The sequence below is a fragment of the Homarus americanus genome, unplaced genomic scaffold (genome assembly GCF_018991925.1).
Source record: "Homarus americanus isolate GMGI-L3 unplaced genomic scaffold, GMGI_Hamer_2.0 scaffold33468, whole genome shotgun sequence".
Lineage (NCBI taxonomy): Eukaryota > Metazoa > Arthropoda > Malacostraca > Decapoda > Nephropidae > Homarus > Homarus americanus.
In genome coordinates, this window is record NW_024714177.1 from 9,987,827 (window position 1) to 10,009,204 (window position 21,378).

Sequence of the window (21,378 nt, forward strand, 5' to 3'; positions counted from 1 at the left end):
TCTGGTGTGTGTTTATTTGTGTCGATATTAAGTCGTGTACACACTTTAGAATTATATAGGGTGAAGTAAAAAACAAAATATTTCGTAAAGTTTTAGGATGTTTGGTACATACAATAAGCAACATATACCTTAAGACAACATTATAATAGTTTTATATATATATATATATATATATATATATATATATATATATATATATATATATATATATATATATATATATATATATATATATATATATATATATATATATATATGCAAGTAAATCACTGTAGGTGCGCGTGATAAAAGTATATGCTGATAACCACAAGGAAACAAGAAAACACGAAGTTCCCAAGCGCTTTCGTGTAATTCACATCTTCAGGGGTGAGTACAGACTAAGGAGAAATACTTGACAAGGCTAATATATACAGTAGAGGAGAGTGAGATCAAGTCCCTAGGGGACAGTAGGTGTTCACAATGTTCCGGTTATAAGGCAGTGACCCAACCATTACTAATATTCTTAATAAAAAAAAATGACCATGCACAGCTGCTGTGCCTAGAGATGTTTGGATAATAATGTAAAATAGTTTATCAAGGAACGAGAATGTGAGTGTTTAAAACGAAAGAAACAAGACACCCACGGCCCCTTCCTCCTGTCGTGTCCTGTTGTTGTGAGTGTTGTACTACTAACCTACATTTCCTATGCCAGCCAGGTGAGGCGCTCCAGGTGCTCCAAAATCACTTAAGGTGCCTGGACAGGTGGTCATAGCACAACAGACATGTATCACCTATGTCAAGGCAGTAAAGATCTCCTGGTACTTTGTGGTGTACAACTAGTTAAAACTGCAGACTTTTATCTTCTTATTTTCACTAATTCTCCTCCTTTTCTTATCTGCTTTTAGAGAAGACTAATATTTTCACTCACATCTACAGCCGCTTTCATGTTAACAGAAGTTGTGAATATACTATATTAGTTTCAATGTGTTTTTAAGGTTCTTATATTCTTCTTCAGGGCGTTACAGGTATATACAAAACGTTGAAATAAGAACGATGGGAACCATAACTTTCACTGAGTTACACATCAGCTTCCTTATTCGACTGAGTATCAGAATTCCCTAAACTACTGCCAAACTTATTATTATCTTGGGTGTTGGTGAGGTCTCTTGAGTCTTGCTGGCTGACACCGAAAGGATGACTGACGTATTTAGGCCACTTAAGACCAGACCAGACGAATACATCAGAAAATTATGAATATTCTAAGGATCTTTGATAAAGGGGTCAAGTGGTCAACAACCTACTGTTGGAAGCAGAAGTTTGTTAAAAGACTCCCAGTACCTACACACACTGACGATATTCACTGACACCTGATAAACGATCTAACCTACTCTATGATAACCCAGAGGAGACAAATGACACTTTAAACATGATCAATGTTGAATCGATTTCCTTTATTTCTGAAATAAATTTATGGAAACATGAATTGCATTTCACAATATAAAGGATTTTGTTAATGTCATTATCGCGAGAGTCACATTACCAGCCGTTTCTTATACTGTGTCACACTCTACCCATCCTCACTACCGAGTGATAGGTTAGGCAAGTATAGAAATATGCAAACTAACGCCTCTTGGTCAATGCATGAAAAAGAAAATGGTCATCAATGTACGTGCTTGGAAACATTTGAAAAAGAATATTCCTACACGCCGACATAAAGTTCGTTAGACCAATTTGCCTTAATTTTGATAAATTAGAAATTATAAAGCAAATTTTTTTTCTCACCTGTGTACATTCTTGTATATAACGTGGAATGGTGCGTAATGCATCTACTCCGGTTCCCACAAACTCGTGGTACAATATTAATTATTGACAACAATAACTTAATAATTGTTAACAGCATTTTTATATGACGTTTGAAATGTCTCATAAATAATTATCCATTTTTCTGTCAATAATATATTTGTTTATGGTCTACCATGGGACAGATATCATTTCGTTGTTTACATTTTACAGTATATTACCGTGTTTCTACAGTTATGGGGTTTCAACAGAGACCAAATGACCTGTAAAATAAATAAACAAACACAATTAATTACTACAAAACAATTGCGATTTAAAAAGTGTGGTTGAATATCAACTTATAATCTGAAGTAAAAAATAACGTTCAACAAGACGTAATTACTTAACATATTGGCTTAGTAAAGTGGGTGTGCGCGCGCGAGTGTGTGTGTATTTACCGATATTATGTGGGGGTGTGGGGACAGACGTGAGCTCAGGGAGGGGTATAGTGGTGGAGAGGAACACACGGCCCAGGAGGGGGAGGGGGGGGGCGACTAAATATACCCTCAGCAACCCACTAACCCCACAAAGTGTGGCCCTCTACACCTCTTCTCGCCCCTGCTGCTACTTGGGCGCCGCCGACACCAGTAGAACGACCCGAGACGGCTGGCGGAGCACACCAACCCTCCTCCTCCAGAGACTAGATACTGTCCAGACACTGAGAGTTGTGAAGTGATAGTGACGGTTACTGTGCCCTGTGGCTATCGTGAGGGGCTGTGTTATGATGGCTGCCAGAAAGCCATCACGAAGACAGTGCAGATAGCATAATACAAAAGCCAGTTGGCATCTGTTCCGTTAACAAAAAAGGTTAGTGACAAGCGGTGGCGGGTTGAAACTTCTCCCAGCTGCCATCGCATTTGCGCCCCCTCTCTCTCTCTGTCTCCCCTCCTCCGTCCAGAATAGACCTTGGGGAAAACCCTTTCCGCCGCAGGAAGTAGTGCCGCGCCCCTCGCGCCTCCCCTACGCCTGACTGCCGGCCCACCCCCCCGGCCACTCTGCCACTAACCACCACCGCGGGAGCTTCGCCCGCCCTGCAAGAACCATTAACACAAGGACGAGCACATACACACTCAGGCAGAAGACAGGAGGACCACTCAAGGTACCCTCACAATGCCTTAACCTCTCTTGCAAAGTCGCCGCCTTTGTTCCTAACAAATTAAATCGTTTTATTTATATTTTGCTTTCTGGGAATGTGTAAGAATGAAGTAATTACTGTCATGATTCTATATAGAGAAACAAAATTTTAAGGGGATCTCGGGTTTGTGTAAGGACGAAATGTGGATAGGTATTAGCACTACATACAACTGTAAAATTTCGTAGGTTGGGGTTAGGGAGATTGATGTTATTATATTTTGTTTACGTTTTCCTCGTTGTGGTAGAGCCAAGACAAGACATAGAGGCTCCTCACAGCTGCCAGCCACACTACACTATACAGTAGACTTAGCGTTACACTCCCGGGTTAGACCAATTCTGGGGTCAAGGTGGTCCCAGGCCAACACCGACAAAGGCCGTTGAATAGACGCTCGGAAGTCCCCTTCCCACCTCTCATCTCTCATTCTTGCCACACACACACACACACACACACACACACACACACACACACACACACACACACACACAAACACGCACACACACAAAACATGTAAATATAGAGATAACTAGAGTATTTCGTCTGAATATATCTTTAGAACTCTGTAACTTTTTCTCTACCAGCGTCTTCCATTTCACCTAAGAATCCAACAAATTTATTGTATACTCTAACAAATGGGAAATGAAGACCTTTAGAAGGTGGCCATGAACATGCTAAATGATGTCAAATAATTCTTGGTAGATCATCTCTTATAAATATTTAGTAAAGAGTCTTTGGTGAAGTACACCTCCGCATATATTAACCGAAAACACAAGCAACCGTCCAGCTTAGTGTTAGCGGTAATGTCGGCTCAACCTTGAATTAATTTGCTCAAGCCTGGGGTAACGTCCCTGAAGTGTGTGTCAACAATATTCGCGTTATGTGGATCCATCATTTCTCACACATCCAGCACAAGTGTGAATGATTTTGGTTGCGTAATTATAAAAAAAGATCAATGTCCAAGAACCGAACAAGTTGTGGTAATAACAAAGTACTCCCCCCATGTCTTCCCATGAACAAAACATGAATAAAACCGAACAACAATTTGGAAACTGTCAAATCCCTTGGTTATTATTATTATTCAAATTTCGGCTTCTGAGCTCAAAAAGTGCCTGAGATATTTATTACCCGAACAAGCAAGCAAGAAAGACAACAGACAAATAAACAAACCCCTGAGTACACCCCTTCTGCAGGAGCTTCGCGCGGCACGTGGAGAACGAAGTGGGGGAGGGGGCGATGTACAATGATCACAGTTTGCACTAAATGTCACCAAGTACAGCTACTCCTGTAATATGAAAACAGAATGACAAGAGAATTCACGTTAGAGGAAAACTATACAGATAGTTGAACAAGGATGTTTACTTGGCCGTGTAAACCGTGAAGGTGGCCCCCTAGCCTTAACAGTCGTTGATTTCATCTCTGATTCACCATCAGATACTAATAAACAATCTGGACTTTTACATTTGCAATTGGTTCCATAGGGCATATAGACTTGCATTTCACTACATGTTATATCATTATATAAATTCCTTCATAAGAGTGCGACTTGGGGTAATACTCACTGATGGAGTCATGGGAGCACACATGAATACAGTAAATTGGAAGATGAAATCCTTTGACAATTATAAACCACAATGTCTCTATGGTAAAATGTCAGATTCTGCATATGACCACGTGTTCGTGACAGTTGCAAGCAAATTAAACATAGTACAGGCATTCTGGACGCGTCAGACAATCAATGGTACGACGTGTACAGGCCTGCATTGAGGCAGAAGGGGGCAACTTTGAACATTTCCTTTAGGTTGTAACAAAGAGAGTCACACTGTAGAGATCTGTAAATAAATGATTACAAAAACTTACGGGGGTTTCACTTCAAATTCACTCTCATTAATACAACATCTTAAATGTATTGTAACATGGAAATTATGCAGAATCTGGCATTTTACCATAATGACATTGCGGTTTAGAATTATCCAAGGATTTCATCTTCCAATTTAATGTACTCTTTGCTGAATCACCCTACAGGTATATATACCCGGGTGATTGGTACCATTGTGCAAAATTTTTAATTCCTCTTCAATTATTTTGCAATGTCTCTACATTGATATAAAGAATTATCTTGTATAGATATTGTTAAGTGGAGTTACTTAGAGTACACACCTTGATTATTGAAGGCCAGAAAGATACACAAACAGATCCGCAATGGAATATTGAACAAGACTAACGGGTTGCTAGCTCAGTGCAACAACCAATTTACCATCACACGTGGTAATGAAGTTTTGTATGATTCTTTACTATTAAATATATTCAACATTTATACAATTCATACATGGTTCGCATTTACAAATGTGAAGCACAGACGGTTCTATCTTTCATAATTTTTAATTGTTGATGTAATTATGTAATTAATAACCATGCAGTTAGTTGGTGAAACACAGTAAATAACATTATAAACAAGAGTGGTTCAAAGTGGTCGGAAAACCTAAACGAAATCTAAAGTTAATTCAGTAAGAAAATAAATTCCAAAAGCCACAACAAACAAAAGGGTTTCATAAGCTAATGTTACCCGTGTGATGCTGTGCAGAAAATGGTAAATACAGTATGAGTATGACACGAACTCTGTGGGAGTCTTAACGAGTCCTCCAAAACGCTAGAATTTTCTGATGCAATACACGCAATAATGTGTGTGTGTGTGTGTGTGTGTGTGTGTGTGTGTGTGTGTGTGTGTGTGTGTGTGAAAGTAACAGTCTGAAAATTGTATCCTTTATTAGTAGTATGAAAAATAGACCTTCTTTATAATTTGTGCCTATCGTGCCAAGTTTTCAACAATTCAGTAACTCTGAAATATTGATAGATCGATTAGGAGACAGGAAGAGGCTACTGGTGGTGTTTCAATTTATTGGAGTTTTTTCACCAAAGAACTTACGAATGTTTTACTTAGATACGCAAGTTCTTTTTATCCTGTCATATATTTTAATACAGTTCTATATATGACAACATGAAATGAGTTAAGTAAACCTATAAGCAGACCAAGACACTGTACCAAAAACGACATGTGTCAAGGTATTTCCGTAACTTATTCTGAGGAAGACCATGCGGAGATACAAGTGGTTATCTTGCCATAGGTTTAATTATGCCAATAATCAAACTCCGTTACGTTTCTTCATAGTAGCCCTTATACATAACACTAAGCTATCCCGTCAACTGCATGGTAAACAAATGAAATGTTTATTAAGATCACGTGAACGTCTTTTAGGGAGCGTTCACCTTTCTGACTCATACGGTAGAAGAACTCTTGGCTTCGAGGCCATGTGTGTCCTTTGTTCGTTTATCCCTTCTTTCTTCTATCTACGCCTCGTCCACAAATACATCGTAGTTAGACGGAGAAAGATGAGTGCGTACAAGAAATATACTGCCTGGGAGGACAAGGGGGCAGGTCTATAGTCTTCTGAGATGGAATATTAATAAATTAATATATTAATAACTAGTAATAGTTGCAATCTGCAATGCAAAAGCCTTGTGTTGGTATTATATTTCATGAACATTTAATCATACCTGTCGAGCATACTTTTGTGAACCCAACAACTGTCCCTACAAGTGCTCAGGACACCACAGTCCGCACAGTAGGCTCCCGTTGTATTTGTGTTCTCACTTACACCCATTGTCCACTAAAATGTTTCTGTTATTTAGAAATTCAACGTCTTGACCTGGTTAACTCTGGCTCTAGCATAAGTAGGTCATGAAATTGGTATCATCTCAATAGAGTTTTAATAATTTACCACAAAGATTCTTTATTCGTTTAGGAGATGGATAGAATTTTACACCCAAAGTTCAACAAATTTTTATCAACTGAAGCCCGCTGAAAGATATTGATATAATCGCGTTGACGTTATGCAGCAGAGCTCATAACCTCTAACGACAAGAGATTATGGTGTGCCTAAAGCTAATATGAGTCGTGTGTCAGAGATATAGACACAAAAAACAAGGTGACATGTTTGTGACACTAAAGATTTAGAGGGGCAATGAACAGAACCCAGGCAAATCGGAGTTGTCTAGTTTATTTCCGTAGGATAAACAGTCATTAATCTAAATAACCTGCCATTTCATTGTTGCAAAGCTTTTTATTGTCTATATCTTTTATTGTGATAAAGACTTATACGCCCTGGTGCAGCGACTTAAGAAATGTTAGCAGGAACCGTGTAGCCCAGGATACGGGGATATATACCTGTTACACTAATTATCTGAGGCACTTCTTGTCCCTCGTGCCATACAGTCTCTCGCACCAACTCACACCTACTGGGAGCCTCACTGTTGGGGCCCCCAACTTGGGATAGTCGTGGGTGGCGCCTGTGGGTGATAGTGCTGGTGAGTGTTGGTGGTGATGGATGGTTGTGGTAGATTGTAATGACGATTCTGGTGATAGGGATGCTGGTGATTGCTGTGGTGTTATTGACGGTCTTAGGGTAAATTCCCGCCTCACTATAACTTGATCTAATAGCGTATGAACTTAAGAGATTTGCATAAATTGATGAGATTTTGTACACTTATCATTTACGACAATTTTAGGTGTGTTTGTGTGTGTGATAGAAAATGGTCAAACATAATGGGTTAGAGGAAAATATAGCCGTTATTTGGAAGGTTGGAATCACTAGAAAACAAGACAATTAAGCGCAATAGGACAAATTTATGTAGTAGTTCACTTTAGTTGGTGATCTCTTATGCTGCCACTGGTCGTTTTGTTTCAATCACCAATCAAAATCTGTTACACACAACAACATTACTCATAACATTTTTCATTGTAAAAAAACGTAGTTAGTCAATTTGTATAAAAGTTATTTCCTGTGTAAAGAACAAAACTCATCCCTGGCAATTTAACAAACAAAAAAAATATAAGGAAATACACATATCAGACGCAGCTCCAGGTTTGTGACGTAGCGGTAGGGGAAGTAGTCCTTTAGCCTGTGTGGGCGGTGCCTGGTGAAGGTCATTCTCTCTTGGTGGGGCCAGTGGCGACCTGTCTTTATTGATATACGTAAAATAGTTACTATGGTAAACAGTGGCGTGTCGTGAAAAAAATATGCTAGGGTAAGCAAATGACACTGTTAATGACATTACAGTACTATCAAGTAGTCTACGAAACTGTGAAACAACAAAAAGGTTAGATAAGTAATAGTCATTTTTCGTTTGTCTTTATCCTTCATTTATGACACCAATGGGAAATATGGATAAGGTTTTTGTCAGAGAATCTGCAACCATATGTACATTATAACTTAATCGAGGTTTATTTCTAATGAAATAAATTATTTTGCATGGATTATGGTAATGGTAAAATTAAATATCTAAATTATTCGAAACAAATCGATTTTTTAAATCTTGCTTATGAAATTACAGTTATAAATTTATGATTAATTTGCTAATGCTGCGGTGCTGAAAGGGAGGGGGGACAACAGTAGTACGGTGTGCTTTCCTTGCCCAAATCTGCAACAAATATTATTATTATTGAGGGGAAATTCCAGCAACAGAATGTTTTTCACAGCATATTAGACTGGTCTTAATCCTATTGACATAGATTTGGAAAGAAGTGGGTTTATATAGTTTAAATAAATAGTTTCATCTCATGTCTGGCAGTGTCATATTTTTTTAACTGATTATTTATAAAACTGTGATGCATAATTATAATCAAAGTTCAGACTGGTGGAGGAGGTGTGTTGTTCTTAATACGCATCTACCACCATCTCTTCTTCCACCACTACACAACCACCATCTCTTCCACTACTACCACACAACCACCATCTCTTCCACTACCACCCACTACCACCAGACCACCAACACACCACCAACACGTCGCCCTAACTCTCACAACCATTAAGTATTTGAGATCCATTCATACCCATTAAAGGTAACTATTCCAATTTAAACTGAACTATACTTAACTCAGTCAAGATAGGTTAGGTGTCTTAGGTTTGCCCACTATTGAAATACTTGGCCGGTGGCATATTTGAGTGTGTCCTCCGTTGAGTGGCTAGATACCTGACTTCGACCTGGGCTACTGCGAACTAACACGGCCACCAAGAACAATCCTTTCTGATACATTTACCAGAATTGTGATGTTTTTATTCTGATCTGGCGAGGATTATTTTCTTTAGGTTCTTGTGTGTCTTCGGGAAAACATCGTAAAGTAAAAGCAGTGAGTTGTATTGATATGCGTGAGGTAACTCCGCTGGGTAATTTAAACTAAAAAAAATGTATGTGACTTAATCAATAATCTGAGATAATTGTACGCGTAATTTCTCAGCGTAGGTGTGTGCTGAGCCATGAGGCCAGAGTCACGTGTATGAGGCGGGACGCGGTGCCGGCCGGCTTGGCACCTGAGTGGCAGCCGCGTGGGTATTCTTGGCACTGACCCACTCTCTCTTTCTCTCTCACTCTTCTCCCTTCCTGCACTTCTACCACAGCCATGCTTTATCCTCCACAAATTCCCTGGATTCCCTCACCAAGAAATTCTAACACCATTTATTAATATTTTGTAATCCCACTTGAGTTTGGGTAGGCGTGGGAATTTTGTTGGCGGCTTGTGGTGGTGTAGGATGACGTCAAACGTGTGGCTCACCTCAGAGGATGACGATATAAGGTGATGTGTGTGTGGGGGGGGGGACAGGTTTACCCTCACCCTAACTTTTGCGTGTCCTCAGGTAACTTCCCACGCTGCTGTCATTCTAGTAACATATATTTCATATAAGAGTTATTTAAAAAAAATTGAATTTCTCAATAGATTATTGATCTATCGTGTCTACGAGTAATGACAACCTGATCATCCCCGGGAGATAGTTATTATTAGCAACACTGGAAGGCGGAAGTTCTTGCAATTGGTTCGGTCTGTCTATTTCTCAAATATATACGTATATACTTAGGTGTTTTATTACTTCATGGTATTTTATTATTATGGTCATCTGTCGTCAGTAAAAGTTTACACACGGTTGAGTGACATCCTTGGGTAGAATTTGGGTTCCATCTCGGTCAACGTAAAGGTCACAGCTGACTGTCAAATGTTATCATTAAGTCAAATTGAAATAGTTCAAGTTATTACACTAATGCCGCAAAGACCTGCTGACTTCTCTCTGGTATTATTATGGAATAAGCCAATTGTTCGTCCCAATTGCGCGAATAATGCGTCTCGGATGTCTGAAAATAGGCATGGCTGTTGACCCGCTGTACAAATCCAAAAGAATATTAAAGTTTTGAACAACTTAATGTTAAACGGATGCATTAAATTAGCTTTTCCTCTGAATTTAAATATTTTGGGGAGAATTTTGCTAATATAATATTCACCTCTCCTTACTATGCATAATGGTCCATACGTAACCTGACCTTAACTTATACTTTGCCTCTTGTCACACCTCATTACACACATACTTAGGAACAATTACTTTCCTTAATATTTTATAGTTTTGCCTTGTGTATGAACCTACCCAGAGTACGTTCTTAAAGGAATTAGTTTTTGAAGAACTGACAACCTCGAAAAAACAACAACACATTCTTGTAGCCAATCTCGTTACTTCTGCTGTCATGTTCATACCATTAAACTAATCCATGTCTTACCTCAACAGCTGCTTCACCCACGCACTCTTTCCCAACTCTTTATCCGCTTCACGGGAATTCCATTTACGTTGTTTACACTCAACAAGCCTTCCTGCTGTTACACACACACACACTCCCACCTCGCGCAGTCCGCCACTACAACAAAATTCAGCCCATAAGAGCCCGCACCGATAGATATAAGAACAGCACCATCCCATATATTGTTAAAATAATAAACAACTCCTGATTTATGTACTGTACAGCCCTGTAAATGTATTCAATGCATATTATATCATTATGTCTAAATCAAATGTAAGTCTGTATATTTTCAGCCACCGGCTGCAACTCCATTAATAAACCGTTTATTATTATTATTAGTATTAGTATTATTATAATTATTATTATTATTATAATTATTATTATACACACATGCTGATAATCATTGGGTAAAAATCATGTGGGATATGATTAGTTATTTTATATTTATATTTTTGTCTAAGCTTTATGTGACCTAAAATGTTGTAATCACTTTTGACATTTATAGCATCGTCAAAATTGTAATTGAAATAAAAGACTGGCTATAAGTGCCTTCTCTATTATGTATTACAAATACTGAATGTTACTTTAATTAAAATAGGATGATTTGCCTTTTCTGAGTTTCGGTAGGTATAAGTGTAAAGGACCTCCTGGGAGTACTGTATGTAGTACTGTACATATACATATTAACCTCAGTACCTAAATTCATATAAACAATAATTATCATAAAATTTTGCGAATTATCTCGCTTTTAAGTTCTGGTTGGCAATATGAAGCGTAATGTGATTATAGGGAATTACAGCTCGTTAACAAATGAGTTACTACTAAAAGGTCATGAACAATTAGATATTAAAATATACAGTACACATCCCTCTGGTGTACTGCGTGTGTCGTGACTCATCATGGAATAAGTTCTTAGGAGTGTACTGTACTACTGCACTTATTTGTACTGTGTAATATACAGAATAAAGATGTTAAAGTTGTTATTCACGCAAAGTTATCATTAGTTTATTTCTCATAATGACCTTGAAGTTAATATTTTAATTCAGTGTTATGCGTTAACTTAAAACAGACGTACATACGCACAGTCGGGGTCAAAAGGTTCTCCCCCGCCCAAAATGAAATAGCATCGACCCCAAACGAGATGAAACAGTCAGGGTAAGTCAGTTCGTAGATTCATTCCCGTGATTCATTTTCACAGCGGGGAGCGAACTTTTGTCCACCACTATACAACTCCATTATAGACGTGCTGTTGGATGTTGTTTGTCACTCAAAATGTCACCAAAACCTTAGCTATAGGATGTTTTTCATCACAGCCCTGATCTCAATCTTTCATAAAGTGACTTGAAAAAATAAGTTATACCCCTAATTCGTGTCATTGCCAATGCGATGGTGAAAGTAAATTCTATTTTTTTTTTTTTACAGAAAAGCCGGCCTGAGGCAAGATGGCACAACAACTGGAGCAGCTCCTTACCTGCTGCATCTGTCTGGACAGGTTCCGCAACCCAAAGCTGCTGCCATGCCAGCACTCGGTGTGTATGGAGCCCTGCATGGAGGGCCTCGTCGACTACGTTCGTCGACAGGTGAGCACAACACGCCCTCAGTCAGCACTATGTTCACAGTATGTGGTTAGGGCGAGGCATATTCTTTGTTCTTGTGTAATATGATTTACTTAAAGTAAGCAATATAATGCGAAGGTTGTCTTCGTTTGTCAATAACGATATAGTCTCCACAGTGCCAAATACGTCCAATATTATCCATATTAGTGGTCAATCATAGTCACAAGATTCGTCCATATTAGCTCCGGACCTCTGGACCTCGAAGATTTCCTTTTCATGTTTATACTATCCCTTTCTTCCACCATAAATCAGACCATCTAAAGCATCAAGCAAGAGTAATCCTTCGTTGTTTATGAAACAGCGATGCCCATATATACTATAGTATTAGAAAAGTTGGTACCTAGCATAATGGAACATATTTATCTTCGTCATGCAGGTCAAATGCCCAGAGTGTCGCGCGGAGCACCGGATCCCCTACAATGGGGTCCAGGGGTTTCCCTCCAACGTAACACTGCAGAGGTTCCTCGAGGCTCACATAGAGATCACTGGAGAAACGCCAGACCCACACACAGGTCAGAACACCACCATTACCCATTAGTACTTCACTTGGGTCTCCGTTCATTTCTACTCGTAAACATAACAAATCTAACTTCATAATTATTAAATATATAAGTAATAATTCCACAAGACAAGAAAGGAGTATATTATCAGTGGTGGATAGTTACGGTATAAATTTGGATTTCATGTACACAAGTACTCAAACAAGTTCACACGCTTTTCCTTTATCAGTGATCGATAAAAAAATAGATATTTTTCTCTCTATCTGTACTGACACAACACGTCCAATTTCAGGACAATATATGGAAAGATGTAACGTGTGTAACGAAAAGAACTACTTATCTGTATGTTCTCATTGTGAAAAGAAGATTTGTGAGGATTGTAAGGCAGCGCACTTAGACATTCTCAAACGTGAGATCGGCCGCATCAACAATCAGGTGAGACTCAGTGTGAAAGTCGCCAGGTGGACGCTTGTCTGTCTTAGGCAGTAAAAGAGCAATACAGTACTACTCTTCTCTTTGGTTCTCACATATAAAACAACTGTCATCCCATAACTTGTTGGCCATAAAATTTAAATAATATTGAATAGATTTCACAAAGTAAAATTCCATATTCCATTATGATTACCAGGTATCTGTAGTCTGTAAATATCCTAAAAAATAATGAGGCAGTATTCAACAAACACTAACCTTGTGAATACATTTAATTTTAAGCTGAATTAAAGGAGATATTTGTTGGTGCAGGTTAAGCGTGCATCCCACCGCCTCAACGACCAACTGTCCACTGTGGAGCGCAACATCACCTCCCTCAAGCAGAACACCACCAGCGTGAGCGATGAAATTGAAAACATCTCCAAACGTCTGCAGAAGTCCGTTCGAGACCGCTGTTCTTTTCTGAAGGCAGAGGTACGATTTTTTTTAATTAACTTCGTCACGTATCATAATAGTATTTTATAGAATATAATATCTAAGGTATTGAGTTGTAGTAATTTGCATTTTTAGTTAGTGTATAACTTGTCTACGGACAGTTAATTTAAGTTACGAATTAGCGAGATCACTGATTATCGTGTCCCATTCCCGAATTGCAATTATACGTTCAGCTTTAAGTATTATAGTGTGTCGCCCCAACACCTTATGGTTCGTCTGGTACGCCGAAAATATTCCCTAACATGTTTGGAAACCCATCAGCTTAGTTAATAAGCAGTTATCAGTATCAGAATCATCATGGTAGAAAAGACTGTTAACATCAGTTTCCTGTTGATGGCAACATCAAAGCTAAGAGTAGAATATATTCTTCAACACGACATTCCAGAATTTTGAAAAAGACCGATATGTGTGTGTGTGCCTCTCTAGTCACCTCAGAGCTCAACCAACGAAGGTGACATCTTTAATAACTCATATTATTTTATCATAGCTGGATGATCGTCATACTCGATTCCGAGTGACAGCAAAGTAGTTATAGTAGTAGAAGTAGTAGTAGTGTCTAGTATGCAGTGTACACACATTAAAAGACGCTCCCTTAATCCAGGTGGAGAACTACTACGGCAACGAGTTCAGAAACTTGACGATGCTCAAGGAGAGTCTGGATCAGGAGGTCTCCAACATCGGGGCCAACATTGAGCTGGCAGAAAAACACATGGATGACCAGACGCCCTGGGACGACGCTGAGCTCATGGACGCTAAGGACATTTTCCTTAAAACCATGGAATTCATTCGAAGTTTTGATTACGAAGCGGGTGACTACAGCAGAAGGGCCAGATTTAATCCTCCTGACGACCTGAATAAGGTTAGTAATGCCAAAGAGGCGTCTGGGAAGAGATAGAACTTGTATAGAAAGTAGCACACCTTGAACGACTGAAAAAACTCTACATTTCAAACATTGATAGTATTAATGAAGGTCTTAGTGTTTTATGTATTACGTGCGCCTGTGGTTCAGGTAATTTACAATATATATATATATATATATATATATATATATATATATATATATATATATATATATATATATATATATATATATATATATATATATATATATATATATATATATATATATATTTATATTTATATATATATATATATATTGATAAAATCACAGGAAAAGGGAAATAATGAGTCCTTAGCTGTCTTTATTCAAGACATCTTCAGAGGCAACTGAGGTGTGAATACGCTAAGGTTTTTTCCTGTGTGGTTTTAATTTATATATATATATATATATATATATATATATATATATATATATATATATATATATATATATATATATATATATATATATATATATATATATATATATATATATATATATATATATATATATATATATATATATATATATATATATATATATATTATATATATATATATATATATATATATATATATATATATATATATATATATATATATATATATATATATATGTGTGCTTGCTTCATCAGCTTATATCAAAACGACCTACGACTCTTTATCACTTTCAGTATATGTGTACAAAGTTAAATCAACCCATAGTGGAATGTTTCTAATATCTCTACGAAATGTTTTTGTACTCACAACTGACATCTTCTGGGTGAGACAAACTCCCTGAAACGATGTGCGTTTGTTTTCTGAGGTTGTACACAGTCACGAACAAAAATACCTTTACATGCATGAGGCTCCAAAATACTGAAATGAGTTAAGAACATAAGAACATAAGAAAATAAGGAGTCTGCAATAGGCCGGTTGGCCTGTGCATGGCAGCTCCTGTCAAGAGTTACTACCACTCTCTATCATCCATGAATCTATCTAGCCCATTTTAAAGCTGTCCAGCGTTCCAGCACTTACTACAAAGTTACTAAGCTTGTTCCACTACTTGTCTACACGAAGACGGCGCTATAGGATTAAATTTTACTTGGGCACAGTTTTGAAGGGGTGGAGGCCGAGTGGATACGGAGCTCGGCTTCTATCCTAAGGGTCACTAGTTATGTACAAGGCACTCGTAATCCACCCAACTTTTGAATGAGAACCTCACTTATGGTTGGAACAGTGAAGGGAGTCGAGTGCATTGCTTCCATTTGAACTGAGACTTAGCATTCAGTGTTCTGTATCCGTAATGCCTTTAATGGGCAGCCAGGCCTATGGGACCCTCTTTCACTTTCCACAATTTCGAACAGGAGTGCAAAGGAACTTTTGTTCGTTACAAATAAGAATGTCTTTTCTTTCAATATGATTTATATATTTTGTTTCTACTTTTCTAAGCATTTCTTTTTGTTTTTATTAATCCCTTTATTCATAAGTTATTGATCAATGTTTCTCATAATAATGTAAAATATTCTGTGAGCAGCTGACGACATCCCTGAGTACCCTGGGCGACCTGACCTTCAGTACACCTAACAAGATGAGCGACGGCTACTCATCCGGCCCATCCATGGGCTCTGGGCTAATGAAGAGCAAGAGCGACCACAGGCTGGCGGCTCAGTTTAGGGACCAGGAAGACGGCTACGGTTACACCTCAGGCAGGACCTCACCACTCATGCGCAGACGCTTCGGGGAGAGGAACACCGAGAGGTATAGTCGGTCTCACGTTCTCACAACACCCTCAACTAACCTATCAAAGAACCCTTGGCTCCGCCCCCAAAGGTTTTGTCATCACTTTACAACGCTATAACTGGCTGAGCGATCAATATATAATGGGCGGGGCCAAGGGGCAAACCTTTCTTGGCAATCCACAGCGTTGAAAATTCCGGATTGACTTTACCTTTGGTGGCGAGACCTAGAGAATGTGAGACGGACTATAGCTATGTAAATAATGACACATTTTATATAGTGACTGAAATTTGGTCTTTTAAAGTAGAACGTCTAAAAAAAATTTGAGATGTAGCATTTTATGCTGTTTAGTGTCTGTCTGTAGCCTGTGATGAAGTGTAGCTTCCGTTCCCCGGCCATAACCTTAAGGACCAACAAACACAAGACTTACTCTAACAGCCAGCTGGACAACATCGGTCTTACTAACACATTAACATATGATAAATAACACATTAATGCCTCATTCCTGCACTTGGATCTATCCTCTCAGGCCCTCACCATCAGACCCCACCTCCTCTGTCCTCCTCAGCTCATTTATATCAGTTCATTAAAACCAAATCTAAAGTACATGTATTAAGTTCTAAGGTAAAGCAAATGCTAATTATCACTGCTAATGCTGCAATAACTCAATCCTTCTTATTGTACCTAGAGAGAAGCTTGTCAGCATTCACTTGTAGTACACGAAAACGTCAGCTTTTCAGTTAATATACGATGTTATGCTTATTAATCATGTGGAGCGTCCAGATAGAGTGACTTAACAGAATAACTTTGTAATAGTATAACCGTCACTGTCATGTTGTTGACATTCTTTTAATTCCTGCGCGTCCTTCCCACTTGTTGGACCATTTTAATTTCTTTCCCTCTAGTCGTGGCCTTCCACCCCTGCCAAGCTCACCTGTTGTCCTCACAGGCACGACGAAGATTCCTCGGCTGACTCTGGGAGGCGGCGGTTCCGGTCACGGTTCATGCGCAAAGAAGAAGACGAGGAGCGTTCGGTTCGCTTCGCCGAAGAGGACGGACCAAAACGTCAACGAGTATTCGACACAGAGGACGTCTCGCGCGGCCCGCTGTCCGGGATCGTCAGACTCTACGACTCACCCCGCGTCATGAAACGATTCCAGGAGCGTGATCAAAATAAGACTAAAAAGAAGGAAGAGCCACCCAAGCCTGCACAACCCACATTACCCAAGCCTCCCGCGACCCCCATCCAGCGCAAGACTTCGCGTCAAACTAGCAATGAAGACGAGATAGATAAGATCAAGAAACAAAACAAAAATACAGATTCAACGTCAGGAGCGACTGCCACAACACCAACAGCAAACACTTCCACACCCTCCACACCTACCACCCCCAAACCCGCAGGTGAAAGAGTCTCCTCCATCAGAGACGATGAACGGCAAAGCCGCAGTGATCGAACATCCACATCTCCCAGATCCTCAGCTAATCACTCCCCAGCATCTTCCATCACTCGGGAAGATGATTCCAGTCGGCGGAATGAATACAGTCGCTCCAGAGCAGAAAGTAACGCTTCTGGCGCCAACGGTACAACGAGCCGCCCTACTCCTGCCCGCAAAACTAGTGTGGACACTGGAGTGACTAGTGTGGCGCAGCGCGCTTACCCCTTCAGCCGCTCTTCATCTAATTCATCTGTAGGGGATAAGGATAAGAACACGAGTGGCACTCGTAGCCCCCGGACCCTTGATACCGCAGGCTACGAGCGCCGCTTGTCTCGATCCAACAGCACTGACAGCAATAAATCTGGCGATGGGTCATCGTCCCCAAAGAAAGCAACGGGTGCGGCTTTCTCCACAGAAGAGCTCAAGAACCGTTTCGTGAGGACAGACTCAAAGCCATCCACTTCTAAAGTAGAAAGTTCGTCTAGATCGTCTGGTCCAAGTAACTCTCGTTTTCAGTCACGTTTTTTAGGCCGAGCCGGTACTCCTTCAGTAGAGACCTCGAAGGAATCAGGGAATGAAGATGAAGATGATGAAACCACCGAAGATTCCGAGTCCGAAGAGAGTGAAGAATCGTCTGAGGAAGAGGAGGAGGAGGAGGAGGAGAAGGAGCCAACGTCAGAATACTCTCGTGCGGACATTGGGCCCTTACTGGGGAAGAGTGCCCAGGCTCGCGATGTAGCCGGTAGTACTAGTTCTAGGAGCACTTGGGGTGACAGAAGTTCATACCCATCTGCTAGTACCAGTGGAACTGATTCGGGTTATGCAAGTAGATATGGCAGTAACAGTGACAACAGTAATGGCAGCAGTAACAACAGCAGCAGGTACGGAGCCCCTACTTCTAACAGTAGTAGCACCGACGCAGGAGCTACCAGTCACCGGCGCCCATCATACCTGGACAGTGCAAAACCTCAGGCCAAGGAAAAGGAAGACGAATTTGAGTCCAAATATCCCTACTCAAGCAAGTACCTGAACCGCTCTCGGGCCGCCGTGCCCGAGGAGGATTCCAAACCTACTTTCCAAAGCCGATTTCTCAACCGATCCAAAAGTTCGGCTGTTTTAGGTCCCGATGATAATGATGAATCTACTCCCACCACCACCCACGGCACTGGCCGGGCCCGCTTCGAAGAACTGAAGGAACGGCGACAGAGACTTGCACGAAGCAAGAGCTCAGCAGGTCTGGAAGATGATGAAGGGACAGCCGCCGATACCAATTCAGCCGCCAATTATCGACCTCGTTATGGCCGAGTAGAACCTGAAGCCTCCGCCACGACGCGTAACACTGCTGCAGGAACATCATCAGTAGGAGCAGCAGGAAGCAGTAGTAATGCTGGAGGTGACAATAGCGGCTCATCTTCCACTCAACTCTCTAATTGGGCCCGTTACCTTAAAAACAAATATGGCAACAGAAGTGGAGCAGCAGCAGGAGGAGGAGACAGTTCCAGTAGAAGCACGGGCACCGGTCTCAGCGGTAGCACGAGCACCAGTGCTGGTAGCGGGCTGGGCAGCAATACTAGCAGCGCCAGCGGTATTATGGGTAGTGGTTCACGCCCTGGTACTAGTAGCACAGTAGGAGGAAGAGCAATCTCCCGCTCTCGGTCCTCGCATCTCCTTGGTCTAGCCAAAGAGGGAGAATCATCTGAAGACGATTCAAAAAACGTGCACGCTACCCCTACTTTCCCACCAGCAGGTACACAGGTTCCTACTCCGTTCGGAAGTTTACATAGGAGCCAGTACCTGCAGAAGCAACGCCTCTTAATTAAGATCGGGAGTAGGGGTAGTGAACCAGGAAACTTTACATGGCCAAGAGGCATAGCTGTTGGACCCGACAACAGCATTGTGGTTGCCGACTCGAGCAACCACCGCGTGCAAGTATTTGATCAACAGGGTAAGTTCATAAAAGAATTCGGCTCCTACGGGAGCGCAGAAGGTGAATTTGATTGTTTGGCTGGTGTGGCTGTCAACAGAATCGGTCAATACATCATTGCCGATCGCTACAACCACAGGATACAAGTATTTGATCCATCCGGAATGTTCCTTCGGTCATTCGGAAGTCAAGGCGGTGGCGATGGGCGGTTTTCCTATCCATGGGGTGTGACAACTGATGCCCTCGGCTTCATCTACGTCTGCGACAAGGAGAACCATCGCGTGCAAGTCTTCCAGTCTGACGGCTCCTTTGTGGGCAAGTTCGGGTCAATGGGCAACAAGCCCGGGCAACTGGAGCACCCGCACTACATAGCCGTCTCCTCCACCAACCGCGTCATCGTCTCAGACTCCAACAACCACCGCATCCAAATATTTGATATTAATGGAAAGGTTACTACAACCTTCGGTTCTGAGGGCAGCGACGAAGGACAGTTCAAGTTCCCAAGGTGAGTCAGCGTCCATCTGTAACTAATATCAATTAATTTACTATACTCTACATCCCTATGGGGAAAAATGTATTACATCTGTCTTCATTATTTCAAAATAACTTAATAACTTATGATAAGTCGTGTCACAAAACTGATCAGCGTTTGTACTTGTTGCTGCCGTCAGGGGAGTGGCTGTGGACGACCAAGGTTACATCTTCGTAGCTGATAGCGGTAACAACCGTATCCAGATCTTCCACCCCGATGGCTCCTTCCTGAGGGCCTTCGGCTGCTGGGGATCTGGAGAAGGAGAGTTCAAGGGCCTCGAGGGTGTGGCAGTGATGTCCAACGGGAACATCCTCGTCTGTGACCGCGAGAACCACCGCGTCCAGGTCTTCTGAGAAGGTATTATATGGTGGAGACGCTTGAGGGAGAACCTACACACTAACCATGAGTTCCAGTATTTTCTAGCACTTGAATGATCTATTTACTGTCGTTTTTTATTATTATTATAATTTATGGCTCGCATAGAAGCAGCCTGCCAGGGTAATGTGATCATAGGACGTCACATCAACTGGGAAAAAAATAACTTGCATGTTTATCATTAAATTATTAAATATAAGACTAATTTCTGTATTAAGGTTTTGCCATCTATACATTTCTAGCGCTATTATAACAATAATGTAAACATGAGGCCCTGGCGGGTTGTTGTTTTTATATATTTCTGAGCTTCATCTACTAAGGTCTTTAAGCACGTATTCTAAGTTAAGTCCACACACAAGACAACAACTATCAAAAATTAAGAAAGGTAATTCTTCCTTAGTGGCGGTTCCTGGCGCTTAGTGCCCAGGTGGGTGCGCCTGAAGACCCCGTATGGCCGCATACCATCGGTAGTGACATAGGCTCAGGTATGATAGTGAGGCAACCAGGATGATATTAAACGTAAACAATCAAAACACATTATCTGACTTCTCGCTTTGCATGACCAATAGATGGATTTAATGCAATTACAATTATTGTCTAATATTAGTAACCTATTAAATAAGCTTCAGATTTTATTTTACTTTACATTATCATCATCTTTGCCAGGGTGAAAAAAAAAAGTACTAATTAAACTTGAGAAACTACTGAAATTTATTAAATAAAAGATGGAGTAATTAGACCATTGGTGATAAGGCACACTCTCAGTCAACCTGGTACCTCCTAGTTCTGCCTTAGTAATCTGTTGACCCGCACTGTTCACCTCTCAACAGTTATAGGACAAAATCCTTCTTAACCTAACCTAACCAAACAAGGTATCAAGACCTGGAAAAATTTACGATGTTATATTTT

The 21,378-nt window shown here is 40.4% G+C and overlaps 1 protein-coding gene across 4 annotated transcripts in view; it reads left to right on the top strand.

Moving 5' to 3' along the window:
- The window catches only part of LOC121878197 (RING finger protein nhl-1-like), a 75,524-nt gene that overhangs the window by 51,507 nt on the left and 2,639 nt on the right, over positions 1–21,378 (top strand). The window contains exons 3-11 of one of the 4 annotated variants that reach the window (XR_006091103.1): positions 11,987–12,144; positions 12,557–12,692; positions 12,973–13,115; positions 13,422–13,583; positions 14,206–14,463; positions 16,000–16,223; positions 17,152–20,067; positions 20,234–20,451; positions 20,870–20,954. Coding sequence is in view for 3 of the 4 variants with exons in the window: in XM_042384260.1 (XP_042240194.1) it covers positions 12,007–12,144; positions 12,557–12,692; positions 12,973–13,115; positions 13,422–13,583; positions 14,206–14,463; positions 16,000–16,223; positions 17,152–20,067; positions 20,234–20,447 (4,191 nt within the window). In the remaining variant the exon portion in view is untranslated. Of the gene's footprint in view, positions 1–2,400; positions 2,626–2,769; positions 2,918–11,986; positions 12,145–12,556; positions 12,693–12,972; positions 13,116–13,421; positions 13,584–14,205; positions 14,464–15,999; positions 16,224–17,151; positions 20,068–20,233; positions 20,452–20,869; positions 20,955–21,378 lie in introns of those variants that run through there. The other 3 variants (XM_042384270.1, XM_042384279.1, XM_042384260.1) reach the window with 3 other exon arrangements.